Source organism: Procambarus clarkii, chromosome 24 (assembly GCF_040958095.1).
Source record: "Procambarus clarkii isolate CNS0578487 chromosome 24, FALCON_Pclarkii_2.0, whole genome shotgun sequence".
In the NCBI taxonomy this organism is placed as follows: Eukaryota; Metazoa; Arthropoda; class Malacostraca; order Decapoda; family Cambaridae; genus Procambarus; species Procambarus clarkii.
In genome coordinates, this window is record NC_091173.1 from 420,859 (window position 1) to 438,026 (window position 17,168).

Genomic DNA, 17,168 nt, shown 5'->3' on the forward strand with positions numbered 1-17,168 from the left:
CACACACACCAGCTGGCTCAGGAGTGACACACGCACCAGCTGGCTCAGGGGTGACACACACACACCAGCTGGCTCAGGGGTGACACAAACACCAGCTGGCTCAGGGGTGACACACACACCAGCTGGCTCAGGGGTGACACACCAGCTGGTTCAGGGGTGACACACCAGCTGGTTCAGGGTTGACACACCAGCTGACTCAGGGGTGACATACCAGCTGGCTCAGGGGTGACACACACACCAGCTGGCTGAGGGGTGACACACCAGCTGGTTCAGGGGTGACACACAAGCTGGCTCAGGGGTGACACACCAGCTGGCTCAGGGGTGACACACACACCAGCTGGCTCAGGGGTGATACACACACCAGCTGGCTCAGGGGTGACACACACCAGCTGGCTCAGGGGTGACACACACACCAGCTGGCTCAGGGGTGACACACACCAGCTGGCTCAGGGGTGACACACACACCAGCTGGCTCAGGGGTGACACACACACCAGCTGGCTCAGGGGTGACACACACACCAGCTGGCTCAGGGGTGACACACACACCAGCTGGCTCAGGGGTGACACACACACCAGCTGGCTCAGGGGTGACACACACACCAGCTGGCTCAGGGGTGACACACACACCAGCTGGCTCAGGGGTGACACACACACCAGCTGGCTCAGGGGTGACACATCAGCTGGCTCAGGGGTGACACACCAGCTGGCTCAGGGGTGATACACCAGCTGGCTCAGGGGTGACACACACACCAGCTGGCTCAGGGGTGACACACCAGCTGGTTCAGGGGTGACACACACACCAGCTGGCTCAGGGGTGACACACACACCAGCTGGCTCAGGGGTGACACACACACCAGCTGGCTCAGGGGTGACACACACCAGCTGGCTCAGGGGTGACACACACACCAGCTGGCTCAGGGGTGACACACACACCAGCTGCCTCAGGGGTGACACACACCAGCTGGCTCAGGGGTGACACACCAGCTGGCTCAGGGGTGACACACCAGCTGGCTCAGGGGTGACACACCAGCTGGCTCTGGGGTGACACACCAGCTGGCTCAGGGGTGACACACACACCAGCTGGCTCAGGGGTGACACACACACCAGCTGGCTCAGGGGTGACACACACACCAGCTGGCTCAGGGGTGACACACCAGCTGGCTCAGGTGTGACACACCAGCTGGCTCAGGGGTGACACACCAGCTGGCTCAGGGGTGACACACACACCAGCTGGCTCAGGGGTGACACACACACACCAGCTGGCTCAGGGGTGACACACACCAGCTGGCTCAGGGGTGACACACACACCAGCTGGCTCAGGGGTGACACACACACACCAGATGGCTCAGGGGTGACACACACACCAGCTGGCTCAGGGGTGACACACACACCAGCTGGCTCAGGGGTGACACACACACACCAGCTGGATCAGGGGTGACACACACACACCAGCTGGTTCAGGGGTGACACACACCAGCTGGCTCAGGGGTGACACACACACCAGCTGGCTCAGGGGTGACACACACACCAGCTGGCTCAGGGGTGACACACACCAGCTGGCTCAGGAGTGACACACACACACCAGCTGGCTCAGGGGTGACACACACACCAGCTGGCTCAGGGGTGACACACACCAGCTGGCTCAGGGGTGACACACACACCAGCTGGCTCAGGGGTGACACACACACCAGCTGGCTCAGGGGTGACACACACACCAGCTGGCTCAGGGGTGACACACACACCAGCTGGCTCAGAGGTGACACACACACCAGCTGGCTCAGGGGTGACACACACACACCAGCTGGCTCAGGGGTGATACATACACACCAGCTGGCTCAGGGGTGACACACACACACCAGCTGGCTCAGGGGTGACACACACACCTGCCCATATAATGACCGCCTGACCACTCTCACTCTTAACTACCTGTCACTTCAATAATGCCGCCAGCCACTCCCACAGTCACAGCCACCACCTGCGTCACCACCTGCTTCACCACCTGCGTCACTACCTGCTTCACCACCTGCGTCACCACCTGCTTCACCACCTGCTTCACCACCTGCGTCACTACCTGCTTCACCACCTGCGTCACTACCTGCTTCACCACCTGCTTCACCACCGGCGTCACCACCTGCTTCACTACCTGCGTCACTACCTGCTTCACCACCTGCGTCACTACCTGCTTCACCACCTGCGTCACTACCTGCTTCACCACCTGCTTCACCACCTGCGTCACTACCTGCTTCACCACCTGCGTCACCACCTGCTTCACCACCTGCGTCACCACCTGCTTCACCACCTGCGTCACCACCTGCGTCACCACCTGCGTCACCACCTGCGTCACCACCTGCTTCACCACCTGCGTCACCACCTGCTTCACCACCTGCGTCACCACCTGCTTCACCACCTGCGTCACCACCTGCTTCACCACCTGCGTCACCACCTGCTTCACCACCTGCGTCACCACCTGCTTCACTACCTGCCTCACCACCTGCTTCACCACCTGCTTCACCACCGGCTTCACCACCTGCCTCACCACCTGCGTCACCACCTGCTTCACCACCTGCTTCACCACCTGCCTCACCACCTGCTTCACCACCTGCCTCACCACCGGCTTCACCACCTGCCTCACCACCTGCTTCACCACCTGCTTCACCACCGGCTTCACCACCTGCCTCACCACCTGCTTCACCACCTGCCTCACCACCTGCTTCACCACCTGCCTCACCACCTGCTTCACCACCTGCCTCACCACCGGCTTCACCACCTGCCTCACCACCGGCTTCACCACCTGCGTCACCACCTGCGTCACCACCTGCGTCACTACCTGCTTCACCACCTGCCTCACCACCTGCGTCACCACCGGCTTCACCATCTGCGTCACCACCTGCTTCACCACCTGCCTCACCACCGGCTTCACCACCTGCCTCACCACCTGCGTCACCACCTGCTTCACCACCTGCGTCACTACCTGCTTCACCACCTGCCTCACCACCGGCTTCACCACCTGCCTCACCACCTGCTTCACCACCTGCCTCACCACCTACCTCACCACCTGCTTCACCACCTGCTTCACCACCTGCCTCACCACCTGCCTCACCACCTGCCTCACCACCGGCTTCACCACCTGCCTCACCACCGGCTTCACCATCTGCGTCACCACCTGCGTCACTACCTGCTTCACCACCTGCCTCACCACCTGCGTCACCACCGGCTTCACCATCTGCGTCACCACCTGCTTCACCACCTGCGTCACCACCTGCGTCACCACCTGCTTCACCACCTGCGTCACCACCTGCGTCACCACCTGCTTCACCAAGGAGAGTAGTAAGGCCTTGGTACAAAATTATAGGCCAGTTGCACTAACATCTCACAAAATAAATGTTTTTGAAAGAGTGATTAGGAATCCACTTTCTAGTTGTATGGAAAATAATGAATACACATCCCAGGACAACATGGATTTAGAGCGGGAAGATCCTGTCTGTCACAGTTACTCAACCACTATGACAAGATCACAGGAGCTCTAGAAGAAAAGGAAAATGCAGATGTATACACAGACTTTGCAAAGGCGTTCGACAATTGTGATCATGGGGTGATAGCTCACAAAATGAGGTCAGTGGGAATAACTGGAAAAGTAGGACGCTGGATACTCAATTTCCTGTCGAACAAAACACAAAGAGTAACAGTCAATCAAATAAAAACGAGTCCAAGCGCAGTTAAAAGCTCTGTACCTCAAGGTACAGTCCTTGCACCAATGCTGTTCCTTATTCTCATATCAGATATAGACAAAAACACAAGTCACAACTTCGTGTCATCCTTCGCAGATGATACAAAAATCAGCATGCAAATTTACCTCTGCTGAAGACATTGAAAAACTACAAGCAGATGTCAACAAAGTTTTCGATTGGGCAGCAGAAAATAACATGATGTTTAACAGTGATAAATTCCAGGTACTCAGATACGGTAAAAATGAGGATCTGAAGCATAATACAAGGTACAAAACACAATTGAATCTGCCCATTGTAGAAAAACAGCATGTCAAGGATTTGGGGATAATGATGTCCGGCGACCTAATGTTTAGGGAGCATAACCAAGCAAATATTGCGACAGCCAGAAAAACGATAGGATGGATTACGAGAATCTTCAAATCCAGGGATCCCATCACAATGGTTGTACTCTTCAAGTCACTTGTTTTGTCCCGTCTCGAGTACTGCTCAGTACTCACTTCCCCCTTCAGAGCAGGAGAGACTGCTGAAATAGAGGGAATACTGAGAACATATACGGCACGCATAGACGAAATAAAGCCCTAAATTATTGGGATCGTCTGAAAGTTCTCCAAATGTACTCACTAGAAAAGAGACGAGAGAGATACCAAATAATATTCACGTGGAAAATACTGGAGGGCCAGGTCCCAAATCTACACAGTAAAATAACAACGTACTGGAGTGAACGATATGGAAGAAAATGCAGAATAGAACCAGTGAAAAGCAGAGGTGCCATAGGCACAATCAGAGAACACTGTATAAACATCAACGTCCTACCAGCGAGCATAAGAAATATTGCCGGAACAACCGTGGACATCTTCAAGAGGAAACTAGATTGTTTCCTCCAAGGAGTGCCGGACCAACCGGGCTGTGGTGGGTATGTGGGCCTGCGGGCCGCTCCAAGCAACAGCCTGGTGGACCAAACTCTCACAAGTCAAGCCTGCCCTCGGGCCGGGCTTGGGAAGTAGAAGAACTCCCAGAACCCCATCAACCAGGTACCACCTGCCTCACTACCTGTTCACCATCTGCCTCACCACCTGCTTCACCATCTGCTTCACCACCTGCCTCACCACCTGCGTTACCACCTGCGTCACCACCTGCGTCACCACCTGCGTTACCACCTGCGTCACCACCTGGTGAGAAAGTAGAGTCTTATGCCACAATAGCCTACATTATCGCTTACTGTGATTTGTATCAATCATCTGTGGTGTAAACAGCACCCTCAACACTCAAGTGCATGCTCCCACTACGCACTCAACCTCACACTTGAGTCCTTCACTTACAGTCCTCGTGGACTGTCCCATCACCAATCCAGTTCTCTTACACTTCTTCTTCTTTGACTAATATTTAATTTAAATTAAACGACAAACAATATAGTTAAAGATTTTAACAGTTGTATTAAGGCAAATTCTCCCGTGTCAGTGTTCCATACACCACGACCACTTCCCCCGTGTCAGTGTTCCATACACCACGACCACTTCTCACGTGTCAGTGTTCCATACACCACGACCACTTCTCACGTGCCAATGTTCCATACACCACGACCACTTCCCCCGTGTCAGTGTTCCATACAACACGACCACTTCCCCCGTGTCAGTGTTCCATACACCACGACCACTTCCCCCGTGTCAGTGTTCCATACACCACGACCACTTCTCACGTGTCAGTGTTCCATACACCACGACCACTTCTCACGTGCCAATGTTCCATACACCACGACCACTTCCCCCGTGTCAGTGTTCCATACAACACGACCACTTCCCCCGTGTCAGTGTTCCATACACCACGACCACTTCCCCCGTGTCAGTGTTCCATACACCACGACCACTTCCCCCGTGTCAGTGTTCCATACACCACGACCACTTCCCCCGTGTCAGTGTTCCATACACCACGACCACTTCCCCCGTGTCAGTGTTCCATACACCACGACCACTTCCCCCGTGTCTTGGAGACCTCAACGACTGACCAAACTGCCTCCAAGCTGCTGGACACCTGGAAGTCATAAAGTTATTTTGCCGCTGTGATTCCGAGCGCAGTCACCAGCGCCATCTGTGTAAACACAGAGTAGGACACCCGCCGGGCTCGGACCAGCCGGACGCAGAGCAGTGTTAACACCGTCAGAGATCATTGATTGATCGATAAAGATTAAGCAATCCAAAAGGTGGCACGGGCATGAATAGCCCGTAAGTGGAGGCACTTTGGAGCCATTACCAATAGCTGATATTGGAGATCTGTAAATGGATGGATGTTTCTTTCTGAGGGGGGGGGCGGTCCCGGAGGGCCAGCTATACCACCTATAGAGCCGGTGGGTTAGTGAAGGCCTCTGAGGGCCAGCTATACCACCTATAGAGCCAGTGGGTTAGTGAAGGCCTCGAGGTCTTTCGTAACTTTCTTAGCGTGAGTCTTGGTGAGAGTTGAGATGGGTGTGTTGTCACTGGAGTTGGGTGATGTGGCCGCCACGAGGAGACCTTGTACGGAGGAGGGCGAGTGTGGCGGTGATGGAGCTCTTATTGAGAGTTTCTGGTCTGAGGAGTCCGTGGCGTAGTGCCTTGTTGGTGGTCTGGGTCACAGCCTGAGGTTGGCTCTGGAGTGAGGCGTTGTGGTAGGTGGTGGTTCGGTCACGTTGGTGGTGGGAGACAGCACGTCTGCGAGCGCCTCTGTTGAGACGGTGATGGTGGGAGCTTTTGGGGCTGGACTGGAGGATGCTGCTTGTGCAGCCTGAGTCTTTAGTGGAGCTGAAGTCTGAGTTGAGATCGACCTTGTGGTCGACCTTGTTGAAGTCCCCTGTGTGGTAGGGGAAGTAGTGAGAGTTGCCTCAGGGGCTGTGATGGGGTCCAGACCATTGGCTTGGTAAAACACGTTCAGTTCCCTGACTAATCGGTGGTTGTCTGGTCCGGCAAGCCTCTCCGCTTGCCGGACCAGACGCTGGTCATATAAGACCAGAGATAATACCGGCACGTGATGCAAGGGGCGACGAGGGTGCTGGTTGGGCCTTGGGTCCCCAGTGTGAAGGTTGGGTCGACTGGCGGCTGTTTGGTAAGACAGGACATCTCTTCTGGTTGGTTGGTGGGAGCTGAGGTGTTGGGTATAGTGTCAGGGGCTCTGGTGGCGGGGTGAGGAGGGTTGGCCTTCTTGGCTTCAACCTGGGCCTTGATTTTTTCCTGTCTGCGGGGGCAGCGGTGTGAAATTGCAGGGTGATCGTCGTTGCAGAGCAGGCAGCGATGGGTTGTTGAATTACAGATTGTTTACTGATGGTCACGGGCGCAGAGGCTGCACTTCTGGACGGGGTGTTGACACTTGTTGGTGGGGTGGGAAAGCTCGTAGCACTTGAAGGACTGTTGGAGCTCGTGATATCGTTCCTTTTTCATTTGGTGGGGCGACATGTTGATGCGGAGCGGTAGAAGCCTTGTGTGGCAGCCTGAGTGGCCATAGTTGCTGAGGTGAACATTATCTTAGTTGTTGCTTTATCGTCACTGCAGACAACAATGGCGAACACGCCCATGTTCGGGTTTTGTGACAATATTTGTAGTGATCTCACTGTCTGTGCGGTCAGTTATCCATGGGCTGGTCCTGCTGACAAACACTCATCTTTCGGCCAGTAACTGACGTGGGTAGTTGTGATAGACGAGGTGCTCCTGGCCAAGTGGGAAATCGTAGTCCGGGAGTTTTTCCGGGTCCTTCGGACTTGTGAAGAGGAGCTCAATATCCTCACCTTCCTGATGTCTGAGATGACGACCAAGTAATGGTTTTATGCGTCACCTTCCAGGAGCCATCAACACCTTACTTTGCTGTTAGTGGCCTCACACTGTGAGGGGTCACTCACACTGTGAGGGGTCACTCACACTGTGTGGGGTCACTCACACTGTGAGGGGTCACTCACACTGTGAGGGGTCACTCACGCTGTGAGGGGTCACTCACACTGTGAGGGGTCACTCACACTGTGAGGGGTCACTCACACTGTGAGGGGTCACTCACACTGTGAGAGGTCACTCACGCTGTGAGGGGTCACTCACACTGTGAGAGGTCACTCACACTTGGCCTGACTCTTGTCACCCTTGTGGCAGGTGCCCGTATATACTATCTTCCTTATCACAGAGCACGTGGAAGGTCGTTATCTGATCAGTTTATTGTACCACCACCTGCCTCACCTAGCACCACCACCACCTGCCTCACCTAGCACCACCACCACCTGCCTCACCTAGCACCACCACCACCTGCCTCACCTAGCACCACCACCACCTGCCTCACCTAGCACCACCACCACCTGCCTCACCTAGCACCACCACCACCTGCCTCACCTAGCACCACCACCACCTGCCTCACCTAGCACCACCACCACCTGCCTCACCTAGCACCACCACCACCTGCCTCACCTAGCACCACCACCACCTGCCTCACCTAGCACCACCACCACCTGCCTCACCTACCACCACCACCACCTGCCTCACCTAGCACCACCACCACCTGCCTCACCTAGCACCACCACCACCTGCCTCACCTACCACCACCACCACCTGCCTCACCTAGCACCACCACCACCTGCCTCACCTAGCACCACCACCACCTGCCTCACCTAGCACCACCACCACCTGCCTCACCTAGCACCACCACCACCTGCCTCACCTAGCACCACCACCACCTGCCTCACCTAGCACCACCACCACCTGCCTCACCTAGCACCACCACCACCTGCCTCACCTAGCACCACCACCACCTGCCTCACCTAGCACCACCACCACCTGCCTCACCTATCACCACCACCACCTGCCTCACCTAGCACCACCACCACCTGCCTCACCTAGCACCACCACCACCTGCCTCACCTAGCACCACCACCACCTGCCTCACCTAGCACCACCACCACCTGCCTCACCTACCACCACCTGCCTCACCTAGCACCACCACCACCTGCCTCACCTAGCACCACCACCACCTGCCTCACCTAGCACCACCACCACCTGCCTCACCTAGCACCACCACCACCTGCCTCACCTAGCACCACCACCACCTGCCTCACCTAGCACCACCACCACCTGCCTCACCTAGCACCACCACCACCTGCCTCACCTAGCACCACCACCACCTGCCTCACCTAGCACCACCACCACCTGCCTCACCTAGCACCACCACCACCTGCCTCACCTAGCACCACCACCACCTGCCTCACCTAGCACCACCACCACCTGCCTCACCTAGCACCACCACCACCTGCCTCACCTAGCACCACCACCACCTGCCTCACCTAGCACCACCACCACCTGCCTCACCTAGCACCACCACCACCTGCCTCACCTAGCACCACCACCACCTGCCTCACCTACCACCACCACCACCTGCCTCACCTACCACCACCACCACCTGCCTCACCTAGCACCACCACCACCTGCCTCACCTAGCACCACCACCACCTGCCTCACCTACCACCACCGCCACCTGCCTCACCTACCACCACCACCACCTGCCTCACCTAGCACCACCACCCATAGACTTCAACGCCTCCTGTGTTATGTGTACTCACCCTCCTGTGTTGTGTGTACTCACCTATTTGTGCTTGCGGGGGTTGAGCTCTTTGGTCCCGCCTCTCAACCGTCAATCAACAGGTGTACAGGTTCCTGAGCCTACTGGGCTCTATCATATCTACACTTGAAACTGTGTATGGAGTCAGCCTCCACCACATCACCCCCTAATGCATTCCATTTGTCTATTACTCTGACACTGAAAAATTCTTTCTAACGTCTCTATGGCTCATTTGGCAACTCAATTTCCACCTGTGTTCTCTAGTGCGTGTGTGTGTGTGTGTGTGTACTCTCCCTCCTGTGTGTACTCTCCCTCCTGTGTGTACTCTCCCTCCTGTGTGTACTCTCCCTCCTGTGTGTACTCTCCCGTGACTGTTCGCCCGCACACACTGACCTCCTCAGTGGCTGAGGAGTTCAGAGGAGTCATGATTGAGACGTGACGTTATATAATCAAAGAGTAATAGTTTAGTATGGGTAAAGCGACAGGTCAGGGCACAGATGGAAGCTAAACAACCAGGGTGAGCTCTAAGCACACTAGAATGAACTTCTTAAGCGTACTTCATATTAGAAAGTACATGTTAGCACAGCCGAAGGAGGAGGGTTCTTGAGTCATTACATCAGATGACCTGAAGGTAAGAGGGCGGAGCCTAGGAGCTGAGGCTCCTTCTCCACAAACTCCCACAGGTACCTCTCAGTACCTCTGTCAACATGAGTAGTACACAAGTGTTCAGACACACCGCGGCAGGTGAGCTGTGTGTTAGGTAAGTTACCTGAAGTGTTGACGGCAGGTGTGTGCTGGAGCAGGTGTGTGCTGGAGCAGGTGTGTGCTGGAGCAGGTGTGTGCTGGAGCAGGTGTGTGCTGGAGCAGGGTCGGGCCGTGAGAGAACACTCACCTGCTCGGCAACACTTAATATAACCTACTGAAAGGTGGGATGTCACGAGACGCGCTCCTCTGATTGGCTGCTGCTATATTAATGCTCGCGCCTCATTGGCTGCCTCGATGTCCACCCTCGCAGCTATTTGGCACGATGACATCCACCCTCGTGTATGATTGGCTGGGAGTGTGTCATCCTCCCGCTCACCCGGCGGCCATGACACGCCACAGATAAAGTCCCACCTCGAGACCTCGCGGTAATCGCTCACTAAAACAAACCCACAACTGCTTTATTGGATTTATGTAATAAAATTGATGTTATTTATATAGCAGCCTTCAGTGAGTCACTTATTAGTCATAGAGAGTAATAAATGTTACAGGAATTACTGTATTGTAAGGCTTAATACAGCTAGATTAATTTATTGTAATTATTTCCAGTGGTAAATAATTTAATAAATGAGTCCTGCAATAATGGCGTAGCATTACTTGACAAAAATTGCCTTTGCAAAGTGCAATATTTTTCTATCCTTTTTATTTCTTAATTTGTGTTTAACTAATCAATTAAAAAATTCTAAAGATATTACTTATATAGACATTGGTTATATCATTGGTTACATAGAGAGCACGAGTATTGTTACACCATTGGTAACATAAATCAGACAGGATTGGTTGCATCATTGGTTACATAGAGATAACAAGATTGGTTACACCATTGGTTACATTGAGAGTACTCGATTGGTTACATCATTGGTTACATTGAGAGTACTCGATTGGTTACATCATTGGTTACATAGAGAGCACAGGATTGGTTACACTATTGGTTACATAGAGATCACAGGATTAGTTACACCATTGGTTACATACAGAGCACAAGATTGGTTACACCATTGGTTACATAGAGATCACAGGATTGGTAACACCATTGGCTACATAGAGAGCACAGGATTGGTTACATAGAGAGCACAAGATTGGTTACACCATTGGTTACATAGAGAGCACGAGTATGGTTACACCATTGGTAACATAAATCAGACAGGATTGGTTGCATCATTGGTTACATAGAGATAACAAGATTGGTTACACCATTGGTTACATTGAGAGTACTCGATTGGTTAGATCATTGGTTACATTGAGAGTACTCGATTGGTTACATCATTGGTTACATAGAGAGCACAGGATTGGTTACACCATTGGTTACATAGAGATCACAGGATTAGTTACACCATTGGTTTCATAGAGATCACAGGATTGGTTACACCATTGGTTACATAGAGAGCACAGGATGGGTTACACCATTGGCTACATAGAGAGCACAGGATTGGTTACACCATTGGTTACATAGAGAGCACAAGATTGGTTACACCATTGGTAACATAGCGAGCACAGGATTGGTTACACTATTGGTTACATAGAGATTACAGGATTGGTTACACCATTGGTTACATAGAGAGCACAGGATTGGTTACACCATTGGCTACATAGAGAGCACAGGATTGGTTACACCATTGGTTACATAGAGAGCACAGGATTGGTTACACCATTGGTTACATAGAGAGCACAAGGTTGGTTACACCATTGGTAACATAGCGAGCACAAGATTGGTTACACCATTCGTTACATAGAGAGCACAGGATTGGTTACACCATTGGTTACATAGAGAGCACAAGGTTGGTTACACCATTGGTTACATAGAGATCACAGGATTGGTTACACCATTGGTTACATAGAGAGCCCAAAAGGCCTGGTAAACTCTAGAGGTCCATCGTGGTAAAGTTCTGGTAACATTTCCCAGGATACAACCTCAATAGATGACTAACTCATGAGTGCCTATTTTCTACTGGGTGAACAGAGACATCAGGAAAAAGCAAACGCGACCTACCGTCTCCAAAGCACACGGGAATCGATCCCGGGATTCTTGCTTGCGAGCAGACAACTTACGCTGCAGCATGAAGACCAGTGGTCGACCATCCACAGTAGACCAGTGGTCGACCATCCACAGTAGACCAGTGGTCGACCATCCACAGTAGACCAGTGGTCGACCATCCACAGTAGACCAGTGGTCGACCATCCACAGTAGACCAGTGGTCGACCATCCACAGTAGACCAGTGGTCGACCATCCACAGTAGACCAGTGGTCGACCATCCACAGTAGACCAGTGGTCGACCATCCACAGTAGACCAGTGGTCGACCATCCACAGTAGACCAGTGGTCGACCATCCACAGTAGACCAGTGGTCGACCATCCACAGTAGACCAGTGGTCGACCGTCCACAGTAGACCAGTGGTCGACTGTCCACAGTAGACCAGTGGTCGACCGTCCACAGTAGACCAGTGGTCGACTGTCCACAGTAGACCAGTGGTCGACTGTCCACAGTAGACCAGTGGTCGACCATCCACAGTAGACCAGTGGTCGACCATCCACAGTAGACCAGTGGTCGACCATCCACAGTAGACCAGTGGTCGACCATCCACAGTAGACCAGTGGTCGACCATCCACAGTAGACCAGTGGTCGACCGTCCACAGTAGACCAGTGGTCGACTGTCCACAGTAGACCAGTGGTCGACCGTCCACAGTAGACCAGTGGTCGACTGTCCACAGTAGACCAGTGGTCGACTGTCCACAGTAGACCAGTGGTCGACCATCCACAGTAGACCAGTGGTCGACCATCCACAGTAGACCAGTGGTCGACCATCCACAGTAGACCAGTGGTCGACCATCCACAGTAGACCAGTGGTCGACCATCCACAGTAGACCAGTGGTCGACCATCCACAGTAGACCAGTGGTCGACCGTCCACAGTAGACCAGTGGTCGACTGTCCACAGTAGACCAGTGGTCGACTGTCCACAGTAGACCAGTGGTCGACCGTCCACAGTAGAACAGTGGTCGACCGTCCACAGTAGACCAGTGGTCGACCATCCACAGTAGACCAGTGGTCGACCATCCACAGTAGACCAGTGGTCGACCATCCACAGTAGACCAGTGGTCGACCGTCCACAGTAGACCAGTGGTCGACCGTCCACAGTAGACCAGTGGTCGACCGTCCACAGTAGACCAGTGGTCGACCATCCACAGTAGACCAGTGGTCGACCATCCACAGTAGACCAGTGGTCGACCATCCACAGTAGACAAGTGGTCGACCATCCACAGTAGACCAGTAGTCGACCGTCCACAGTAGACCAGTGGTCGACCATCCACAGTAGACCAGTGGTCGACCATCCACAGTAGACCAGTAGTCGACCATCCACAGTAGACCAGTGGTCGACCATCCACAGTAGACCAGTGGTCGACAATACACAGTAGACCAGTGGTCGACCATCCACAATAGACCAGTGGTCGACCATACACAGTAGACCAGTGGTCGACCATCCACAGTAGACCAGTGGTCGACCGTCCACAGTAGACCAGTGGTCGACCATCTACAGTAGACCAGTGGTCGACCATCCACAGTAGACCAGTGGTCGACCATCCACAGTAGACCAGTGGTCGACCGTCCACAGTAGACCAGTGGTCGACCATCCACAGTAGACCAGTGGTCGACCGTTCACAGTAGACCAGTGGTCGACCATCCACAGTAGACCAGTGGTCGACCGTCCACAGTAGACCAGTGGTCGACCATCCACAGTAGACCAGTGGTCGACCGTCAACAGTAGACCAGTGGTCGACCATCCACACTAGACCAGTGGTCGACCGTCACTAGTAGACCAGTGGTCGACCATCCACAGTAGACCAGTGGTCGACCATGAACAGTAGACCAGTGGTCGACCATCCACAGTAGACCAGTGGTCGACCGTCCACAGTAGACCAGTGGTCGATCGTCCACAGTAGACCAGTGGTCGACCGTCCACAGTAGACCAGTGGTCGACCGTCCACAGTAGACCAGTGGTCGACCATCCACAGTAGACCAGTGGTCGACCATCCACAGTAGACCAGTGGTCGACCATCCACAGTAGACCAGTGGTCGACCATCCACAGTAGACCAGTGGTCGACCATCCACAGTAGACCAGTGGTCGACCGTCAACAGTAGACCAGTGGTCGACCGTCCACAGTAGACCAGTGGTCGACCACTCGACCATCCACAGTAGACCAGTGGTTGACCATCCACAGTAGACCAGTGGTCGACCATCCACAGTAGACCAGTGGTCGACCATCCACAGTAGACCAGTGGTCGACCATCTACAGTAGACCAGTGGTCGACCATCCACAGTAGACCAGTGGTCGACCGTCCACAGTAGACCAGTGGTCGACCATCCACAGTAGACCAGTGGTCGACCGTCCACAGTAGACCAGTGGTCGACCATCCACAGTAGACCAGTTGTCGACCATCCACAGTAGACCAGTGGTCGACCATCCACAGTAGACCAGTGGTCGACCATCCACAGTAGACCAGTGGTCGACCATCCACAGTAGACAAGTGGTCGACTATCCACAGTAGCCCAGTGGTCGACCGTCCACAGTAGACCAGTGGTCGACCGTCCACAGTAGACCAGTGGTCGACCGTCCACAGTAGACCAGTGGTCGATCGTCCACAGTAGACCAGTGGTCGACCACCCACAGCAGACCAGTGGTCGACCATCCACAGTAGACCAGTGGTCGACCATCCACAGTAGACCAGTGGTCGACCATCCACAGTAGACCAGTGGTCGACCATCCACAGTAGACCAGTGGTCGACCATCCACAGTAGACCAGTGGTCGACCATCCACAGTAGACCAGTGGTCGACCATCCACAGTAGACCAGTGGTCGACCATCCACAGAAGACCAGTGGTCGACCATCCACAGTAGACCAGTGGTCGACCGTCCACAGTAGACCAGTGGTCGACCATCCACAGTAGACCAGTGGTCGACCGTCCACAGTAGACCAGTGGTCGACCATCCACAGTAGACCAGTGGTCGACCATCCATAGTAGACCAGTGGTCGACTGTCCACAGTAGACCAGTGGTCGACCATCCACAGTAGACCAGTGGTCGACCATCCACAGTAGACCAGTGGTCGACCATCCACAGTAGACCAGTGGTCGACTGTCCACAGTAGACCAGTGGTCGACCATCCACAGTAGACCAGTGGTCGACAATCCACAGTAGACCAGTGGTCGACTGTCTACAGTAGACCAGTGGTCGACCATCCACAGTAGACCAGTGGTCGACCATCCACAGTAGACCAGTGGTCGACCATCCACAGTTGACCAGTGGTCGACTGTCCACAGTAGATCAGTGGTCGACTATCCACAGTAGACCAGTGGTCGACCATCCACAGTAGACCAGTGGTCGACCATCCACAGTAGACCAGTGGTCGACCATCCACAGTAGACCAGAGGTCGACCATCCACAGTAGACCAGTGGTCGACCATCCACAGAAGACCAGTGGTCGACCATCCACAGTAGACCAGTGGTCGACCATCCACAGTAGACCAGTGGTCGACCATCCACAGTAGACCAGTGGTCGACTGTCCACAGTAGACCAGTGGTCGACCATCCACAGTAGACCAGTGGTCGACCATCCACAGTAGACCAGTGGTCGACCATCCACAGTAGACCAGTGGTCGACCGTCCACAGTAGACCAGTGGTCGACCATCCACAGTAGACCAGTGGTCGACCATCCACAGCGCATGATAAATGATCAGCGCTTCCTCCATGATAACAGGTGTTCAACGCTTCCTCCATGATAACAGGTGTTCAACGCTTCCTCCATGATAGCAGGTGTTCAACGCTTCCTCCATGATAGCAGGTGTTCAACGCTTCCTCCATGATAGCAGGTGTTCAACGCTTCCTCCATGATAGCAGGTGTTCAACGCTTCCTCCATGATAGCAGGTGTTCAACGCTTCCTCCATGATAGCAGGTGTTCAACGCTTCCTCCATGATAGCAGATGTTCAACGCTTCCTCCATGATAGCAGGTGTTCAACGCTTCCTCCATGATAACAGGTGTTCAACGCTTCCTCCATGATAGCAGGTGTTCAACGCTTCCTCCATGATTGCAGGTGTTCAACGCTTCCTCCATGATAGCAGGTGTTCAACGCTTCCTCCATGATAGCAGGTGTTCAACGCTTCCTCCATGATAGCAGGTGTTCAACGCTTCCTCCATGATAGCAGGTGTTCAACGCTTCCTCCATGATAGCAGGTGTTCAACGCTTCCTCCATGATAGCAGGTGTTCAACGCTTCCTCCATGATAGCAGGTGTTCAACGCTTCCTCCATGATAGCAGGTGTTCAACGCTTCTTCCATGATTGCAGGTGTTCAGCGCTTCCTCCATGATAGCAGGTGTTCAACGCCTCCTCCGTGATAGCAGGTGTTCAGCGCTTCCTCTATGATAGCAGGTGTTCAACGTTAACTCCATGATAACAGGTGTTCAACGTTAACTCCATGATAACAGGTGTTCAACGCTAACTCCATGATAACAGGTGCTCAACGTTAACTCCATGATAACAGGTGCTCAACGCTAACTCCATGATAACAGGTGCTCAACGCTAACTCCATGATAACAGGTGCTCAACGCTAACTCCATGATAACAGGTGCTCAACGCTAACTCCATGATAACAGGTGCTCAACCCTTCCTGCTGCAGCACACACACACACACACACACACACACACACACACACACACACACACACACACACATACACTCACACAGGCTGTGTGTGTGTGTGTTTGTGTGCTGCAGGCTGTGTACTCACCTATTTGTACTCACCTATTTGTGCTTGCGGGGGTTGAGCTTTGGCTCTTTGGTCCCGCCTCTCAACTGTCAATCAACTGGTGTACAGATTCCTGAGCCTACTGGGCTCTATCATATCTACATTTAAAACTGTGTATGGAGTCAGCCTCCACCACATCACTGCCTAATGCATTCCATCCGTTAACTACTCTGACACTGAAAAAGTTCCTTCTAACGTCTCTGTGGCTCATGTGAGTACTCAGTTTCCACCTATGTCCCCTTGTTCGCGTCCCACCAGTGTTGAATAGTTTATCCTTGTTTACCCGGTCGATTCCTCTGAGGATTTTGTAGGTTGTGATC

At 53.6% G+C, this 17,168-nt stretch overlaps 2 protein-coding genes across 2 annotated transcripts in view; both read right to left on the minus strand.

Moving 5' to 3' along the window:
* The window catches only part of LOC138368149 (glutamine synthetase-like), a 49,651-nt gene extending 39,447 nt beyond the window's left edge, over positions 1-10,204 (minus strand). Inside the window, exon 1 of the mRNA XM_069330450.1 lies at positions 10,051-10,204. The gene's annotated coding sequence lies outside the window, so the exon portion shown is untranslated. The remainder of the gene's footprint in view (positions 1-10,050) is intronic.
* Positions 1,919-9,707, minus strand: LOC138368143 (fap1 adhesin-like). The gene is made up of 5 exons (XM_069330443.1): positions 9,675-9,707; positions 6,408-6,689; positions 4,787-4,897; positions 3,113-3,307; positions 1,919-2,527 (listed from the first exon to the last, which is right to left on the minus strand). Exons 1-5 carry the CDS (start codon positions 9,705-9,707, stop codon positions 1,919-1,921), a joined length of 1,230 nt encoding a protein of 409 aa, XP_069186544.1.
* Positions 10,205-17,168: the final 6,964 nt, after the last annotated feature.